The sequence below is a fragment of the Convolutriloba macropyga genome, chromosome 2, assembly GCF_964194025.1.
Source record: "Convolutriloba macropyga chromosome 2, txConMacr16.3, whole genome shotgun sequence".
Classification (NCBI taxonomy): domain Eukaryota; kingdom Metazoa; phylum Xenacoelomorpha; order Acoela; family Convolutidae; genus Convolutriloba; species Convolutriloba macropyga.
Window position 1 is genome coordinate 5,829,549 of NC_134469.1, and position 18,956 is coordinate 5,848,504.

At 34.3% G+C, this 18,956-nt stretch overlaps 1 protein-coding gene across 4 annotated transcripts; it reads left to right on the forward strand.

Moving 5' to 3' along the window:
* Positions 1–247: 247 nt before the first annotated feature.
* On the forward strand, positions 248–18,102 carry LOC142355990 (retinol dehydrogenase 16-like). 4 transcript variants are annotated; one of them, XM_075407994.1, is made up of 7 exons: positions 248–377; positions 10,897–11,256; positions 13,695–13,948; positions 14,404–14,545; positions 15,207–15,360; positions 16,958–17,136; positions 17,772–18,102. In XM_075407994.1, the coding sequence occupies exons 2-7, from the start codon at positions 11,103–11,105 to the stop codon at positions 18,011–18,013; spliced, it is 1,125 nt and encodes a 374-aa protein (XP_075264109.1). In that variant the 5' UTR covers positions 248–377; positions 10,897–11,102; the 3' UTR covers positions 18,014–18,102. The 4 variants fall into 4 exon arrangements, with proteins under 4 accessions (XP_075264109.1, XP_075264115.1, XP_075264124.1 ...); XM_075408000.1 differs by having other exon boundaries at positions 270–402; XM_075408009.1 differs by lacking the exon at positions 248–377 and adding an exon at positions 6,795–7,000.
* The last annotated feature ends 854 nt before the right edge of the window (positions 18,103–18,956 follow it).

Sequence of the window (18,956 nt, forward strand, 5' to 3'; positions counted from 1 at the left end):
TGGGCAACTAAAGAGGTGGAACCAATCACAATTTATATATACTCTTTAATCTATATACATTTTGAACCTCGACAACAACCTGGAGTGCTAAAAAAACCTTAAGAAAAGATGAGAAAACCATTATCGTGAAATTTTAGGCTAATTGCTCACTCGGCCTAATTTTGGATAGGCCAAACGGTGGGTGCAAAGTCTATCAGACACAAAGAAAACAAACAAACAAATTTACGCCTTATCAATCGTGTTCAGTCTGAGCGAGACCAGATGTGAAATCATTTTGGTAAATTTGTTCTAGAAATTTAGACTTCGCAGATTCTGAAGTTTCGAAGAAAACTATTACGCATTAGAAATTGATTAAACTCTCTTAAACTGTATCTCAGGTATGCCTCATTTTACAAAGTGAGAGTTAGTATCCCGAGGTGAGGTGGTCGAAATATGATTCGACGATTTTTTGTCGACGATTTTTTGTCTTCCAGACGATAAATACACGGTCTGGACCAAACTTTTTGGAAAACTTTTTCTCATATGAAAACCACCCCATTTGATCTCATCCTGCGCAACTGTACAATAACTACTTATAGTATCAAATGATTCAGCATTAGGAATCAATAAATGGCCGTTCGTTCTGCTCTATTAGAAATCCGACAACTATTTTCCAACAATTTTTCCCAATAACGCTTATTTGCAAGATCTTGCAAGATGTATTTTTCAAAGACACATATCTTGAAAGATTTCGCAAAATATTTTGGCAATTAACGCTTAGTTGCAAGACTTTGCACGATTTTTTGTAAAAAAAAACCGCTTATTTGGCAAGATATTGCAATTTTTTGTAAATAACGCTTATTTTGCAAAAATCTTCCAAATAACAGGCTTGTAATACTGCTATGCTGCATTAGATGTTTAACTTGGTGATTGTAATGGAGATGTTGATCTAGAATGTAAACTTTGCTCAACCAAAATAACCTATCTAGACGTAGAAGTTTTGAGTTTGTAGTACCTTGGTACTTTTGTTAAACAAAAAATATATGGTATGAAGTTTATACCATAACTATAACTAATAATACAGATTTTCGCAAATGACGCTTACTTTAAAAAGTTTTTCAAAATTTTAGCAAATACTGCTTAGCTAAGATTCCGACTTTTTTTAAATCTAAATCCTTCAACGAGCAAAGTTCTTATGTTGAGCCAGTTGACTGAAAAAAAGCAGTCTGTAGTTAACAATTACAGTATGATATAAATCAAATTGCTGCAGAAATGTTTTTGTGATAACTTTTAAAATGAAAATGTTTCTAGTTGACAAAGATGCTTAAAAACCAAAACCAGCTAAGATTTGCTTCTTGGACAATTATTTTGTAAACTTTTTGCTATATAAAGTTTATCATGGACAGCATTTTCACCTGTTTTCTTGCAAAATTCATGTAGCCAGCAGCAAAATTTACGATGATTGAGAAATCAAGTGAAATATCTCATTTTCTTATTTAAAAGAAGTTCACTAATTGCACCGAAGTTCAAGTGTAAAGTTCAAGTGTCCCCAAAGTTTATATTCTAACACAGCTTTCGAGACTGAGAATCTAAATACAAAAATAATCAGTGACGTGCTTGTGCGCTTAAAATCTACGTGCAATCTGCCAAAAGCTACAGTTAAAATAAATTTTATCCGCTCGAGAGTTTTCTCCGCTAGAAGTCGGTGTAACTTCTATACAAGCACTAAACAAAAGCTAGAACACAAAAATACCAAAATTTTAGCAGACATAATTTTTTTAAATTCAATTAGCTGTTATTATTCGTACATTGATAGGTTTGCAACTTACCAAAGGCTGCAACAGATATAGCAAAAGCATAAATTCTTTATTTGGTGCTAAGCATCTATGAAACAAGGAGGCTCGTTTATGTGCATTCGCACATGAAGTTCCGATCCGACCTCATCTACATTATTGACTTAATTATCAACCAAATGAAGAGATAATCAAAAATGTATGTTGGAGTTTAAAAAATCATTACACAACCAAACTACTAATTGAATTACGTAATGCCATGCCTCATTAAAACGCTCGCGAGAGCTTCCATTAAAAAGACGACAAGAAAAAAAAACAAAAAACAAAAGTTTCACGGCAAAAACTCAATATCCAAACTTAAAAGTACCTTGTAACAACGTCAAAATGCAATCAGATAAAACCTTAGCTACACAAATTTACTCTTTCTTCACTACACAGCAGATGGGATTTCTCCTTAAAGGTACTAGGTAACAAGTCGAGAAAAAGAAATAATGGGGCAAAAATCAAAAATTAATCAACATTTTAAAAAACGTTTCATAACTTCATACGTCCCAAAAACCCTTAGCCTTCAAGGAGATAATTCTTGACAAAGTAATAAAAAAAATCGATAAGAAGCCGATAGGACCTGTGCTTGTTTAGAGTAAGCCATAGAAACGAACTAAAGTTGTAGAGAAAATCAAAAAGAAACAAACAAAAAGCGAAAACACAAATTATTGAGGCCATTAAAATCATTAGCTTTATCTGAATATTGTTTCGCTTATTTAAAATTATTATCTATACTATATCAGCTAAAAATATACTGAACCGTTAAATAGGTTCACTCGGTCCTTATTTGAAAATCATTGAGATCTGTTACGCAAAAATGCTACAAAAAAAACATCATTCTAGAATAGAATAACAAAAACTAAAAACTGAAAAATTTTTGAAAACGAATGTAAAAAACTTTGAGGCTATTTGCTATGAACTGAGTGCATTGAGTAACATCATTTCCTCAATCCTCAATTAGAAGCGTACGGGACCTGTCAGCGTTTTACGACTTCAAAAAGATAAAAAAACAGTCAAAAACAGCAAAGTATAAAAAAGAGAGAAAAGTGTCGAAGCAATAAAAAAGTAAAATTTCTATCTTTAGTTATTTTTTAATAGCAACGGCATGCTTCATCGTTTTAAAAAGTGACGTCAGAAAATCAACAAAAACGAACAAGTATATGACAACCACGAAATTTTTACGAAAAACACATGTAATATCAACGCCATTAAATTCATAAGCTTTCAAAAAAAATCAATAAATACGCTAAGTTATAACTCTATGGGAAGACTATGATGTTTGTCATTCATCAGTTATGAATAAGACATCACAATATGTCTTATGGTTATGAAAACAACAACAAGTGCAGACAAAAACCAAAAATTCATTAGAAAAAAGCGAGAAATTGTCTAACCCATTTAAACCATCAGCTTTTCTCTGAAAACTTTCTCTATGATCCATTGAACGTTGTTTCTAAACGAATGAGAACTGTCAGTATTATGATCATGTTCTAAGATTTGAAAAAGAACCAAAATATTGAGAAAAAGTATCCAAAAACTTTAAAAAAAATATGGAAACACGTGGCATGGAAGTCATAAAACCAATAGTTAGATTTCAAAATTGCTATCCAGATAAATTTTTGTTACAGTAGAAATGAAGGAGGTCCTTTCTTGACCAAAATGACAAATTTAGAAAAATAGGTTTAAGATCGGTTAAAGTTAAAAACAATCGGAAAAATTCTTTTTAATGTATTAACAGCCATTAGCTGTCCACTCAGAGCACTATAGGTCCACTTAATGTTCATTAAGGAGCCTATTGAATTTTTAGTCAACTATTCTATGCTATAGGACTTCAAAATTTGGTATTATCTTAAAAAGAAGATCAAAATTTCTTTAAAAATTACGAAAAGTTAGAGTAGAAGCCAAAAGAAAACAATTGCGACTCCTCGAAAACAAATTTTTTATTCATTGGGCTTCATTTTACTGTAATTGAGGTTTGTAATTAATGGAATCTTGATATGAAAAGTGACTAGTCTATGAGTGACTTTAAAAAAACGAAAAAAATTCGAAAAGTTTTCAAAAAAAAACAGCTCTCAAAGAGAATTCGAGTTTTATATTTTATAGTAAACTCACCCATGAGACCAAAACTTTTGTCTCCTTTCGTCTATTAGGAATGAAAAAAAAATGTTTCACTTAGTAGAGTGAAATAAAGTCTGGAATTGATATTTTATAGAAAATAATCTTAATTTGAACGAAATTTAAGCTAAAAGTGAACAAAATCATGCCAAATGTCCTGTGTTCAAACACAATATTAGACCTCGATAACACCCCGGAAAAAACGAAATTCAAAAATATCTTTGTGAATCTTAACTCTAAGCTTGACGAGCTTTTTAATCATACCACTCACATTTCTCTACGATGAATATATCGATCGGTCAAAATTTTCTGAACAAAAAAACCCATTTGAGTATATAGTTCCCCCCCCACAAGTGGGGTCGGAACAATGGGCTACGGTATTTTTATACCTTTCCAATTTTGTTGTGCAGCCAATCTTGGAGATCAACATCTTTAGATTTTTGTAGATGGCTAACAATATGATAACAAGCTTATGGAGAGTTTAATGTATAATGTATAATGTATAATGGTATAATGTGCAGTTTTTAGAATTTGAATCGTATAATGTGCAGTTTTTAGAATTTGAATCGAAAGTTGAAAAGAAGTTTCAAATAAGATTTCTCTTATTGTGCAGTTTTTAAAATTTGAATCGAAAGTTGAAAAGAAGTTTCAAATAAGATTTCTCGAAAAGTATGTTAAAAATTTTCAACAATTTTTGGATAGAATTTTAGGTTTCAAAACATTCTGTATATTTATATTGATTATAACAGATTATATTCTTTTGGTTTTCGGCTCCAATGAATTTGTAAGTGTGGATATGAATCATATGTAATATAGAACCAGGTTAGCGACAAAAGAAAAGAATAAATTTAAATTATATTTAGATACATCCATGTAAGTGACGTCTTAACAAATAAACGTACCAATTTGTAGAAATTTCAACGAATGTAATTGGTCGAGTAATTTAAAACACTGTGTCTTTATGCGTTCAATTAGCCTAAATTGGACATAGCCTAGTGCCAGATTATATTTTTAACGCATCTGACAATGCCTTGCGGGCCGTGCCCATGCCTAAGCTGCCCGTGAGACTTGATATGACTCTATCACAACCGAACGTGAGATCAGTTTTCCCCCCAAAAAGTATAATTCTTCTATTTCGGCTTATCGCGATTTCTGACAACTTTTACGGTAACACGCATGTCCTATTTTAAAACATGGAGAATTTGCTGAGCAATCAGTCAGTCAGAGAACAATGTTCCCATTTTCTCAATTGGGATTGGCCGGCAGTGAAATTTCTATATTTTGGTACGTCTGCCATTTTCGCTAGCGCTATCCAGGTAATCTCAAATTTTTAGCAATCATTTGTTTATGCTCAAAAATATACATTCTTCTAGTGGCAAAATAAGTTAGTTGTATTTTTTGATGTTCACGTCTATTTTTTGAAATTATGGCTAATTTCACGTTAAAGTTTACAAATACCAATTTTTCTATTGCTTTTTGAATTGAATAATAAAGGATATCGACGATTCAACTTTAGTTTTTTGATCTCTTGTCAAATCAAGGACACGTTGCTTATAGGAAAACCTGAAAATCTACTTTACTTTACTTTTATTGTTTCTAGAATGTCAAATTTAATTAGCTCAATGAAACTGCACAATTTTTTAATTTTTAATTTCGAAGTTTTGAAAAAAAGGACTGAATTTGCTTAGTTGTCGGAATATTAGGCAGAGTTCTTTTCATTAAACAATTTGATAAACTTTATTTAGCAGTGTGCAAAAATTGTATTTTCGGCTTAAAATTTATATTATTGCCGAGGAATCAAATCAATTAATGTCTGATTTTTGTGTTAATGTCAGGAACTTGTCTGTGGAGGCAAAACCTTCCAAAAACATGACTATTCACCCAATGTCATAATACCCAATTCCATAATATCCAATATATTCTTTTTGATCTTTTCCTTGAATAATCCCATCGAAAATTCGAAGTTGATATACTAGAAGCAAACCTTATCAGACATAAGCGACTCCCACGGCCCACTGAGGCATGGCCATGACCTTTGAATAATTGCGCAATGTATTTTATTCAAGATTTTCTAAATACACTTTTTTCAATACAACTAATATCACTTAGGTATTATTAGAGTGTATGATTTTTCTGATAATTTTAAGAATAGGTTCAAATATTGGGCGTTTTTGAACCCCCCCCCCCCCACTTAATTAAATAGCAGCACTGGAAGTAGTTGGTCCGGATTGGTCCACAAAAGAAAAAAAAACAATTGAAGATTAAAATGAAGTATAAGAGTGCATATATATCTTTTCAAGTTAGAGGTTATTAGCACATATTCTGTTCACAGATTATTGAACTCTATCCATTTCACTCGCTAGGGGAATTAATGAATGAGATTTCCCCCCAGGTAGTGGGAAAATAAAAGCTGAAAGTTCAAAAGGATTCTAATTGCTTTAATTCAACACTTTTGACCTGCTATCAATGTCTTTGAATATAAAAGTGTCAAAATGGAAGTCAAAGTACTATTTTGACCTGCTATATGAGGTCATTTATTTGCTTGCCTGCTTCCAAAATAATTGTTCCGCAACTTGCTTCCTCAATTTGTTGAGTTAATTGGAGCTGTTTTTAAGAGATCATTTTTTGTACGATATACGGCCAATGAACTTACACTCATTATTACAATTACTACTACTACTATAAATTTTGGTAGAAACTACATTTACAATTCCATTTTAATTGAGGATATGTCCTTTACCCCCTAAAAGGTCTTTTTTAACCAACTCAGTTCCCCCTGTTGGTATAATTAAATTTTTATCCTTTAGATTTTTTAGTCATCATTCATTTTAGTGCAAATTAATTGCGCAAACTAGAGGGCAAGAATTTTAAATTTTTGCAGAAAACACTCTCTGTGGGAAAAGTTTACCATATATCGAAATTGAAAAAAAAAACATCTACAAAATTTTTCCTATATTTTTAACAAAAAAGATTGAAAAGACGTGGAAAAGTAACAAAACAGTGAGATAAAATTTTTTCATAGTTTATAACAGCTTTTATTCACATTCGTCAGAGGAGCAACAAAACAGGTGGGATAAAATTTTTTCATAGTTTTTCATAGCTTTTTATTCACATTTAACAGCTTTTTATTCACTTCTAGTTCTTTTTATTCATTACCCTGTTTTGAGATGCCAGTTCAAAATTTTGATGTGACAACTCAAAAGTGTCACCCTACATTTCTAATGACAAAATTGTCCTGATATTCAAAGTACCGAATTGTACAGTGAGTCAACTTCTGCTTATGTATAAATAAACTGGATGTATATGTAGATTCTGGCACTATAAAGTTTCGACTTAATAAAATTTGCATGCATGCAAGATTTACTTTAAAAGGGAGGCTCGGTAATGTGCGTTCATACAAAAGTTTCGAACCCATTCACCCACACTTTTGACTTAATTGTCTAACAAATGAAGAAGAGGTAGAAAGCATTCAAAAATCCACATAGTGTTCGAAAATGAATGGCGTATGAAAAAATTATTATAAACTGAAACCACTAAATCACGTTGCCAGTGATTCACAAAATACTTCATGTGTTCAATTGATCAGCCATTCAAGTTCTTACTTGCGTGATTATGTTACAAGAAATTAAAAAACAAAAACAACAAGTACGTGTTATGAGCAAATAAACTAACTCTAACTTTCTATGAAAATTTGTAGGGAAGTCCTAAAATCATCAATTAAAACTGCTGAGCAGATTAAAATCCGCGTCAATAGAAAGAGGATGGGACCTGTAGTTATTGAGATTATATTACAAGTTTTCTAAAACAAGAAAGTTTACAAATTCATTGTTTTTATTTATATCAAATAAATTAGAAGTAATAAAAGCCAATAAGTATCAACTGAAGCTTATTGATAGTTTCATTTTTATTTCTTTAGGAAGCCAATTTTTTTATGAGATTAATTCATAACGCTTCAAAGAACAACAAACGCAGGTAAAACTCCAGAACTTTATAATGATTTACGAACATTTACGAACACAGTGTCAGAGCTAAAAAAACAAAGATTTTTTTTGAAAATATAGGTTATTGCGCCTCATTTAAAAGTATGTAAATCTGTCATTAATGGAATCGACATGAAAACGACTTGTCTGTAACTAAAAAAAGTTATAATATTTTCAAAAAAGCCAGCACTCTTATAAAGCCCAAATACATTTTGTAGAGGTTTTACGATGAGGCAAAATTTATCCTTGGAATCGCACGCAACCATTAAAAACACGTAGTTTTTTCAAAGACCGTCTGGCAAAAAAAATTAAACATGAACTAACAAAACAATGAAAGAGTAAAAACAACAAGTATCAAATATTCAAAAATTTTTAAACCTCGAGAACTCCTAAAAAACGATATTCGAAAAAGATTCTGAATAATAACTTCCACACTTGACGGTCTTTCTAGTAATATCATTCACAAATCTGTACAATGAATAGACCAATTCACTTAAAATAATTGAACAAAAATCTAGTTGAGCATATTTCGTTTTTCACTTAAGTGGGGTGCGGAAAAGAATCATTATCTCTCACATAAAATGTATGTACGTTTTATTTCAAACGCTAAGAAATTGTTTATTTCTAATAGCAGTGACAAAAATCACCAACAATTGCTGTCGCCCATACCGATAATAATACGTATAATAATACCATACGTATAATGTTGTCTAAGAAACAAAAATTTCCTCATTTAATTGTTCAAATATGTCTACTCCATAAAGTTCATTGCACATAATCAAATGACAGAAGGTAAATTTTTATCCAGTGTTACAAAACTCTAATACAAACTCTCTGCATCAGATTGCCAATCAAACATTTAAAACGTCTTCTTCTATCTTGCCTAAATTCTGACGTCTTGATTTATTGTGTTGCCAAATATTTGTCCACAACGTAGGCCCGACCCGTCCACAATCGATCAATTTTGATACCGCCGTTTTGGTAAATTGTTTTTTTTCCACTGCAGCACAAATTATCTGTCAGAAATCTTCAAATTAAACTTTTCATTCTTCTAATCTGATGCCTTTAAACATGAAATTTGAGATCAGTTCCATTTCAACCTTTTAGTGGAACCTTAAAAATAATTTAACATTGAACAGCAATTCATTTATATTTGACATTTTCTTTGGAAAACTTGACGGACTTTCGTAATAACAATTTATTATTTGAAACAGACATTTGCTCAATTTTTGGCTTATCCACAAGTTTCCTGTAACTTTTCGCTGAAATAACAATTTGAGTTAAATAAAAAAACTATCCCACCCATATTCAAATGCTATTTGCAATTAAATATTTTTTTTCGAAAAATTTCCATAAAATAACTTTGCTTTAAACATTTTCTGTACCCTCTTTAAATCTTTTCCGAAACTTACTTTTTTAAGTTTCAATTGAATTAGCTTGGAAATGTCCTACGAATAAATGTTAGAATGAATAGAGCTGCAAAGAAATTTGTGTCGAGAGAAGTTATCTGCTCGAAGCTATTTGTGCGAATCCTGGAGTTTCAAAACATGCCTTTGTTCGAAACTTAATAATTTTTATCTTAAAATAATCTTAAAAATATGGCGTAATCAATGATGTTTACCCTATATTTCAGGCAAATTTTTATACTTTTAGGAGATTCATAGAAATTTCGCGTAAAGTTAAGAATTCAGAATTTTAGGCTTATGGACCCATACAAACGGTTCTCACTGCATCTTTCTCGCAATCTAGGGCCACCAGGGTGTCTTTTATTAAAACATCTGATATCGATTGAGTCAAACAAAATTAGAATGTAATATTGAGTGCACAATTGGTTTGCAAATGGATTATTTTGACGAAAAACAAAATTAGGTTTGAGCAAATAGTTATACCCCTTCTACGAGTAACCTTTGCTCGCAATTCACTCGTACCACAACCCCCCCCCCCCCCCAGCCCCCTACACACAGGCACGTAAAAACACACACGCAAACCGCTATCACCAACACTGTCACCATTTTTCTGCAAATTCTAGCTAACATGCCCATTTATAAACGTTATAACTTATAAATTAAAACTATTATTTAACCGCAATCTCAGAACAGATATCGGGAATGTTACTTATGCTCTCAAGTTGCCCTTTTTTGCAACCGGGTCAAATTTCTGCAAAGATGAACAACTAAGACAATAGAAACCGCATAGTTGTAACATTTCTCATCCAAGATAACGGTCAAATGTTCAACTCAAATCGCCAAATGATTTGAACTCGAAGGTAGGCGTGAAAATCTAACTGTTTCAAAATAGAACAAAATATTTCACAAACTACCTGCGTCACCATAAGTTCTGATATCACCGTTAAATATTTGTTTTACAGGGTCTTACATCTCAATCTCACAACCTTAAATAGCACACAAAGTTTCGAAAATATTTGAACTCTTGAATTTTGCTTAACCTTGCCTCATCGTACCCAAAATTGGTTAACCAGGGCATCGGATTATTACCTTAATAACGTTAGATAGCTCTAATAAGAGGTTTAAATGTAGAATTTGATATGTAGAATATTTGGAGTGTATTTATTAACTAATATATGTTAGGTTTGCTTAACAGAGAACCAACCTAAATATCCTAAATCAGTTAACCAAGTAACCCTACAAGCCCAAGTTGGACGAAATAACCGAAAACCAAGCAACTATTTCGAACCGCCTCCCATTTTTCAAAAACAATCACTGTTTGACCTATTATTAAAGTTCACTTAATTTTATCTATCATTATCAGACAAACTCATAACAAAAATTTCATAGCAAATATCCCTAAATCAGAATTTATATCTATTTCAATTTTAACTTGAACTGCGAAACAGTCGGTCGAACATTTGCAACTTTTGAGAACTGTGAAAACTAAACTCGATTAGACAATTTCTTGACCAACAAAACTTAATTGACATATACAACAATTCTTCAAAGATTTTAACACTTTGCTGATTTTTCTAGAACATTCCCCACGCTACAAAAACTTGACTGACGAGCTTGTCTCAATTCTTGATCCTGATTCCCAAGTTCGGTCAATTTGACTCTGAATTCTTCTAGAATATTCGCGAAAGCACAACAAAGAGACACACAAATTTGTCAACTACAACTTCTCACTCTGATTTTCTTCCGGACTCTTCTAGAATATTCTCGAATCTATAAGCAGAGACATGTTGTTTATGGTTGAAGATAGTGTGATGTTCCCGTGGCTGTTGGTCTGGCAAGCAGTGGCTCTGAGCGCAATGTGGATTGTCTTCTGGCACTTCAAATCCAAACAGAGGATACACTTCCACACTACTAACAGGCCAACTGTATTTATCACAGGTTAGAAAAATTACCCTAGTTGACCGGGTCGAGGATTTTCCCCAAAAATAGCGGGGAAAAGAGTGCGAAGAGTTTAAAAATAGAAAAAATACACCCCTATTTCTCCGCTCAATTAAGGCTGGGAGAGTTTAATTCAAAGAGTGTAATTTTAAAAAATAAGAGTGGAAGAGAGTGAGAGTGTAAATATAAATCTTTACACACTTAAAAGTTACACTTTTTAGTTTTTTTACAATCTTACCCCCGGGGCACTAGTCTGGCCGTGTCTAGGCGCTCGTTCAAAGTCAGTTATAAACCCACCATTAACAGATACACAGGGGGGGGGGGGGGGGTGGGTGTGCATTCAAAATTACACCATAGAGTATCCACTTAACGGATATAAAAACGAGCAAGAAAAATGATATTAGTTAAAAATGGGCATAGCCGGGTCCTGGGCACAAAATTGTATCAGCGAATATCAACCAATGAGTTGGGAGCTCAAAATTTTTCTTCTAAGTGTATGGCCGTAAATCAATGATGTGGAGAAGTTCGGAATTGAGAACAGAAGAAATACCTTAGAAAGCGTGGAAGGTATCGAGAGATTCGATTTTTGATTCGTACTGACCTGATAACAAAAACTATAATCTTTTGAGAACCATGATTTCATTAATTGATTATATGAAACTAAAAAAAATAAAAAATAACAATATATTGATTTATGTAACCGTAGAGTTTTGATATGATCCTATGATACTTAAAAAAACGTACGTATAATGGCCTTATCTTTTTTCAGTGTTTGAAAACAAACTGGCGGTACCGAAGAGAAAACTAAGGGCTACTGTCAGTATTGCCAAATTAAAAGCAAACATACCAAAAATTATTGTCTACAACTAGTCTTAACAACTGCAATATTCAATTTGTTTATATTTTTATTTGTTTTTGCTGTCAAAATTTGTTAATGAGTTCATTATAAATCATCGTTAGTGAATAAAAAACATTTTCAAATTGAAACACTTTCCAAGAAAGTCATTTTGTTTTAGAAATATTAAAGAACAACCCGACAAACGTCCGACAAAATGATCTCGAACGATAGACGGGGATTTGATTCAAGGGCTGTAGCCTAGATAAATTTTTAATTATGGGTGCAAAAACATCTAACCACAGTGGCATTCAAACCCACGACCTCCTGAGTCCTTGCGGTACAACCCTCATCACTTGTCATACGGCCTTGCCCGTATCAAGCTACAATCGTTTTTACTACATCAACAAACTTCACTTAGGAGTGCTCGCAATTGAGGTCACTCAAAAATGATAAAGAGAAGAGTGAAAAAATCATTTAAAAAGTAAATTAAAAATGTTCCACAACAAAAGCGCGAAAAAGGTCAAAGTAAAAATTTGCATAAAAAGTCATCCAAGTTTACAACATTTAATTAATTTCGTTCGACAGCAATTAATCATGAACAAACATTTTGAATAGAGAAAAAAACCGAAATTTCCAAAAACTTTTTGTCAATTAAATAACTTTCCAAGAAGTATATTATGCCCAATTTATTCTCTCATGAATTGAAAACATTTTAATTGTAAATAACTTTCCGGACTGAACGTCGTCTTATTCAGTGAACTTCAGTGACTCAGTCTCAGAGCTCTGATCAAGTCACTCATTAGACTTGGCACGTCTTAAATCAGGTCTTAAGTCATGGTAAGGCTTGAGTCAAGTCTTGGCCAAGACTTGACAAGTATTGTGCAAGAATTGACCAAGACTTGACATGTCTTGAACAAGTCTTGACCAAGACTTGACAAGTCGTGAGCACGTATTGGCCGAGGTTCGACAGGTCTTGTGCAAAACTAGGCGAAGACTTGACAATTCTTGGGGCAAGTAGTGAGCGGTTGTTATTGTTGGTTTGCTTTCGTTTGGTAACAAAAGAAGGCCGCCACATATAATGGCCTCCCGAAAAAACTCTCCACAGTAAAAAAGAACGAAGCACAATGCAACACGAGCACTTCCACAAAGTCCACGTGATAGGGAATGAAAAAAAAGAGACTTGATTAAGCCAAGACTTCCCAAGTCGTGGCCAAGACTTGAGTTAGACTTGACAATTTTCACATGTCTCCACAAGTCTTAAGACTTGAAATAACGTGATCAGTACTGATTTGTCTTTTCAAGACGTGTATTTCACTGGAGAAGAACTCATGAAGACTTGAAATTCGTTCCGGGTTATCTTTAAGGTGAAGTTTAACCTGACGAGGCTATTCATAGCAAAACGTTTGTAAATTGAGTTTTGTCGGCTTATGTCTTGAACAAAATTTAAAATTTGACTCCTTTTTGGCAGGAATAGCTGAACTCAATTTTGATCATAAATTTTCATAAGCCAACTTATCGTCTCTCTGGTCGAACTATGGTTTTCAATACCCATTAGGGGCGAGCAAAGTTCAAAACTAAGTAAACTCTGTTTTTTTTTCAGGTTGTGACAGTGGATTTGGCAAACAGCTCGCCCTCCAGCTATCATCGTCACCATTATCTCTTTCGGCCTGTGGAACTAAATGCAACAAAGAGATCTCAGGACTAACTGATTGTATCACACGTGAATTGGGGGGACAGTGTCAGGTGATAGCTGGGTGTCTGACTGAACAGGGTAGAGCACAACTGGATGCACTGGACAACCCCTCTCTTCACACTGTACAATTGGATGTCACTAATGAAGATAGTGTCACACAGGTCAGTGTCCAGACAATATTCACATCTCGCTTCTTACAACCTGTTTCGTATCATATGTGTTCCGAAAAGTTTCATTTTACTTGATTAGCCGGAGTTTATAGATCTAGGGCTTTTAAAGTAGGGTTTAAGTTCTAGGTTTTCGAGAATATTTAAATCTCTTACTTGAATCTTTTAAAGCTAGGGAAAAACTAACTAATTCGAGCACGTTACTTGTACCGACTATTTAGTTCGCACCCTGATCGAATGCTGAACACACAGCTTTCACTATTTACAGAAAGTGCTCTGAATTTGGCAACTTTTTTGGGCTACCAAACAAACATGCACGCACTCTCCCACGAATTTGTTCAAAATTTGGCATTTTTTTGGGCTCCTAAACAAAAATTTGTTCAATAAAGAGAAACGCGATGAATATGCATAATCCATTAAGACATGTCACATATATCACTGATGTCTAGGCGAGAGAGCGTGTGGAGAAGTTGTTGAACGGTGAGGGTCTGTGGGGTCTGGTGAACAATGCCGGAGTAGCCTCAATCCCGGGAGCCACAGACTGGATGGACAAGCAGGACATTGTCGGATGCCTCAACGTCAACATCATAGGTACAATTTGTTTGCCTTATTGGTTAATTCCAGATACCAACCTTGAAGGATTCTAGAAACATAATTCATCATACTGCAACGCTATGTTGGGTTAACTTCAAGCTTGACATCCGCTAGCAACATCATTGCAATTCATTGAACAAATATTAAGCTGATTACATAGTTTTAGCCAAAATATGTTTTTTGAAACAACTTTTTGGTATAATCCTCGTTCATATCAATTAAAAAACAAAACATTCAGAAAATTTACTCATAGATTATGGTTGCTAATTGTTTCTAGATTATTTTTTACGATTGTTTCGATATTTATTCGGGACTATTTTGTCAGGGAATATTTTGCAATTTGGGAGAATTTTGTCTGGGACTGTTTTGTCCGCACGCGTTGCGAGATAGATTTTAACTTGCAAGGCAATCTCTTAACAGCTAATTATTTCGAATTAGGCCTTCGCCAACTGTGATTGTATTAAACAAAGAAGAATCTCAAAAGCGGCACCTAAAATATGCCTTTTGCCTTTTTGTGTCCGCGCTGCGTCTATTATTGATGTCTGTATCATTCGTATATCTCAAATTTATTATTATACCTTTGCAATATTAACATCATCGTGCAATTCGCAACAAAGTCTGTCGTATTGTGATGAATCGTACTTATAATGAATTGTAGGTCTGATGGACGTCACACGCCAGTTTCTGCCTCTGGTAAAGAAGGCCAAGGGGAGGATAGTGAACGTGTCCAGTATCAACGGCAGATTCGCATTCGGAAACTCCATTTACTGTGCATCCAAATTCGCAGTTGAGGGATTCTCTGATTCAATCAGGTACTACTCTAACATTATAACTATTGAACATAAAACGTCTGTCCGGCAACCCATTAGCCCCCCCCCCCCCCCCCCCAACCTTTCCCTTGTTATTTAGTTCAAATTTATTGAGTTCAGAATCACTGTAAAAGTCGTATCTCTAACTTCGATTTTTCATGACTTTCGATGCTTAACATTTTGCTTCACTATCATACATGAATTTCATCGCGCCATACTTAGCTTTGCTGATAAATGCGGGTATAAACCAAACCTTTGTACGCTAAAAAAACCATGCAAGCTCATACAAAAACACAAAGCACAAACTCTCGAATAGCTGTTGTTGTATCTCAAAGCGGATCAGACTTAAGAAAAGATAACAATGACTACTGTTGGACAAATTGCTTTCGAACCACTGGCTATGCAAACACTTTAGAAGAGGGCATAGGCCAGAGAAACTAGACCTTTCCCGTTTGTTCCCCCCCCCCCGCATATTATTTGCACTCTCCAGACGCACCTGCCATATTTTCACATAATGGTTTACTATGTAATGGCACGTGCTCTGTGACTGGTGGGTGCATAAGGTACTGGGGGCCACAAACGGAAAAGATCCAAGAATATGGCGCAAAACCTTTTGGCGGGCGAGGGGTTCAAACCCGCTTCCTCAAAAATTGGAGTCAGATATATTAACCAATATGTTACACAGGCTATGTAAGGTCAACAGACTTGATTTCTGAATGCACGCAATCACTAAAAACACCAAATAGTCAAGCGTGAAAAAGTCACTCGAGAAGTGAAATCGAAAGAGTGTTCTAGAAAAAAAAGTCAAGCAAAAAAATAGCAAAAAAAGACAAATGTTTACAATAACTGCTTTAAACTTCGTTCGAAAACAATTGTGAAATTATTTCCTCGTGCATAACAAATGGAAATACTTAAGACATTTATCAAAGTTAAATCAAACAGTATAAGGTATTCGAAAAAGAAAGAAAACTTAATACTACCCTTAATACAACCTCAAATTCCTTCTCTAATGAGAGGCGGCCAGATATCTCCTCAAAGCTCTTACCGAATTTTGTCAGGACTTCACGTTAGGACTGATGTTCCGAAATCCATATAATTTCTGTTCCACGAGTGCAAAACGGAAGCCAAAATGAAAACGGAATAATTCTTTAACAACTCGTTGGTGTAATCCACATCTGGAACAAACTTGTTTTCCTCTTTCGCAGTTAGCAGATATAGGCTCATGAAGTAGACTACGCATGGGAATTAAAAACTTATACATCGAAGGGTAAATTGCTCTTTAATTGCAAACGCCTAAGTTGACGTACCAGCATTCTATAGTAATTTTTTGTCAGTAAAACAGTGAAAAGAAAAAAAATGAGAACAAATATTAGTTGTCATTTCCTTAATAAAAGCTGATAAGATGTTTGGTAAAGCTGATTGTACTTTAAAAAAAACTTTTACGGGTCAGATATTTCTAGCAATCAACTTACAACATGCAAATTTATCAAAATTGTCCATCTTCAGTTTACAAATGACGGTGTAGATAAGTTTGATAAATCATGCACGATTTTCAAGCAATCGTAAGCAATGCGTGAAACAAATCTATTCTGTTATGCAGAAGAGAGCTGGCCTCGTGGGGTGTGCACGTAGCAGTGATGGAGCCAGGCTTCTTCCAGACCAGTTTGACCAATAATGATGGAGACAGAATTGTGGACAGTTTCCTACACAGATTCAACCAACTCCAGACACACAACAGACCCCTGTACATGGCTTACGGATCAAAGTTCGCTGAGAAAAGTTAGTTTTCCCACACTTGACAATCCAGCCCAACCCCCCCCCCCCCCTCCCACCCCTCCCTCCCCACAACAACCCCCGTTCAATTGCAACAACTGTAGGTTATGCTTCTACGCCCATCGAAATTTTTGCAACAGGATTAAAAATAAAATTGAAATGGATATGAATAGAAAATGAACTTGCCCAAGCTAAACTTGGATAGATAAAGGTCACGAGAACAAGTTAAAACCCTCACGTGCACATTTTAAAATGCTGAAAGTCTGCAGTGCCAGAAGTCAAAATGCCAGAAGTCGCTACTTAGCCAGAAATTGAATTTCGTCATTTTAAAACGTGCGCGTTTCGTGTTTTAAGCATGGTTAAGTCACTCTGCAGAAGTCACTTCGAAATTCTGACTTAATATCTCGAGTCGCTTCGCGGTTCTCGATAAACGCCAGAAGTTCTCAGTGACTTCAAGCAGAGTCACTTAACCATTACAGAATGGCTATGAGAAATACTCCGAAGTTCGAAATCTTAAGATTTGATGTCATAGTTAAGTACTAGTCTTGCGAATAAAAATGATTCCTGGTTCGAATAGCAAAGGCTTGTCTGTTTTCGCCCTAATTGTACCCATTTTTACCAAAAAACATCCATTACTCCAGATGTGAAAGTATTGCGTGAACATCTCTCCAAAGGCCGTCTCAACTCCAACTTGAGACTGGTCACCAACCAGATGGAACACGCCCTCTTCTCCAAAATGCCCCGAACCAGATACGCCTGTGGCTCCGACGCCAAATTCTTCTGGATCCCGCTGTCAATGCTGCCAACAGCTGTGAGTGACTGGCTCATTGGTCTGGCAATGAACAAAAGCTGCAGTCCAGAAGGAGATTTATGGGCTCTCTAGTTAAACATCTATCTTCAAATGGTGGCAATTTTAAAACGAAACTCCATGAGGTGCAAGTTGAGCAAGTCTTCTCAGAAATTTTTTCGAAAAAAATTTTTTTTATTGAAAATCTGTCTTTTGCGATTAATTAATCATGGTACTTACTGTATGCATATCAACGGTACAAATTAAATAAAAAAACGCAAGCGCTCAGAATCGTAATTCAACTTTCATCAAACTTTTTGTATTTTTATTCCAGACTTTTCCAGACAAAAAAAAGTGGTCATCTATCATCTATACTCCTATTCTAAATCTCAAAGACGGAGACGATATTGTTCAACTGAATACAATAAATATAATCTCCCACCTCTAATTAGACCACAAAATCATAATCAACCACAAAACCATAATTACAATAATTGCAAAAAAAAACTAAAAATGTTCATAGTGGGGGGAACGGTCCCAAATTAAATACAAGAAAAAATTGTTGCAAAAATATGCAATCTTTAGGCATCAATTGCAATTGTGCGTTGGCACATTCTCTGTTGAACTATCAATCGATCGACACTTTAGCTCTATTTTTTGAAACTTGCACCGCACGTTAACAGTGGTGCTTTAAATGTGCTCAACTTCAAAACTATGTTTTGTGATGATCTCTTACTTCTCAGTATGAACTGCGTAGAAATACAACCACCCCAAAACTGCAATGCAATCTGACAGCTTTTTGCAATATGCATCATTGTAATTACATTTTGCGTGCATTTTGATTTTTATTAGTGTCTTTTATTATTATTATTACTATTGTGATTTGAGTAGATTCTGATAAAAATGTATTTGAAAATTAAATAAATTGTACAACTGATTAGTGTTTTGCATTCCGCAAACCGGATCTATCTGTCATAGCAATTCAGTGCTGAACCATATAACATAATCCCCTAACGTCGGAAAAATTACTCTCACGATA

Excerpts from the sequence above, each read along its gene's own strand:
- LOC142355990 (XM_075407994.1), top strand. The coding sequence starts at position 11,103 with ATGTTGTTTATGGTTGAAGATAGTGTGATGTTCCCGTGGCTGTTGGTC. Across the intron at positions 14,546-15,206 it reads CCTCAACGTCAACATCATAG|GTCTGATGGACGTCACACGC; the intron begins GTACAATTTGTT and ends AATGAATTGTAG. Across the intron at positions 15,361-16,957 it reads GGATTCTCTGATTCAATCAG|AAGAGAGCTGGCCTCGTGGG; the intron begins GTACTACTCTAA and ends TCTGTTATGCAG.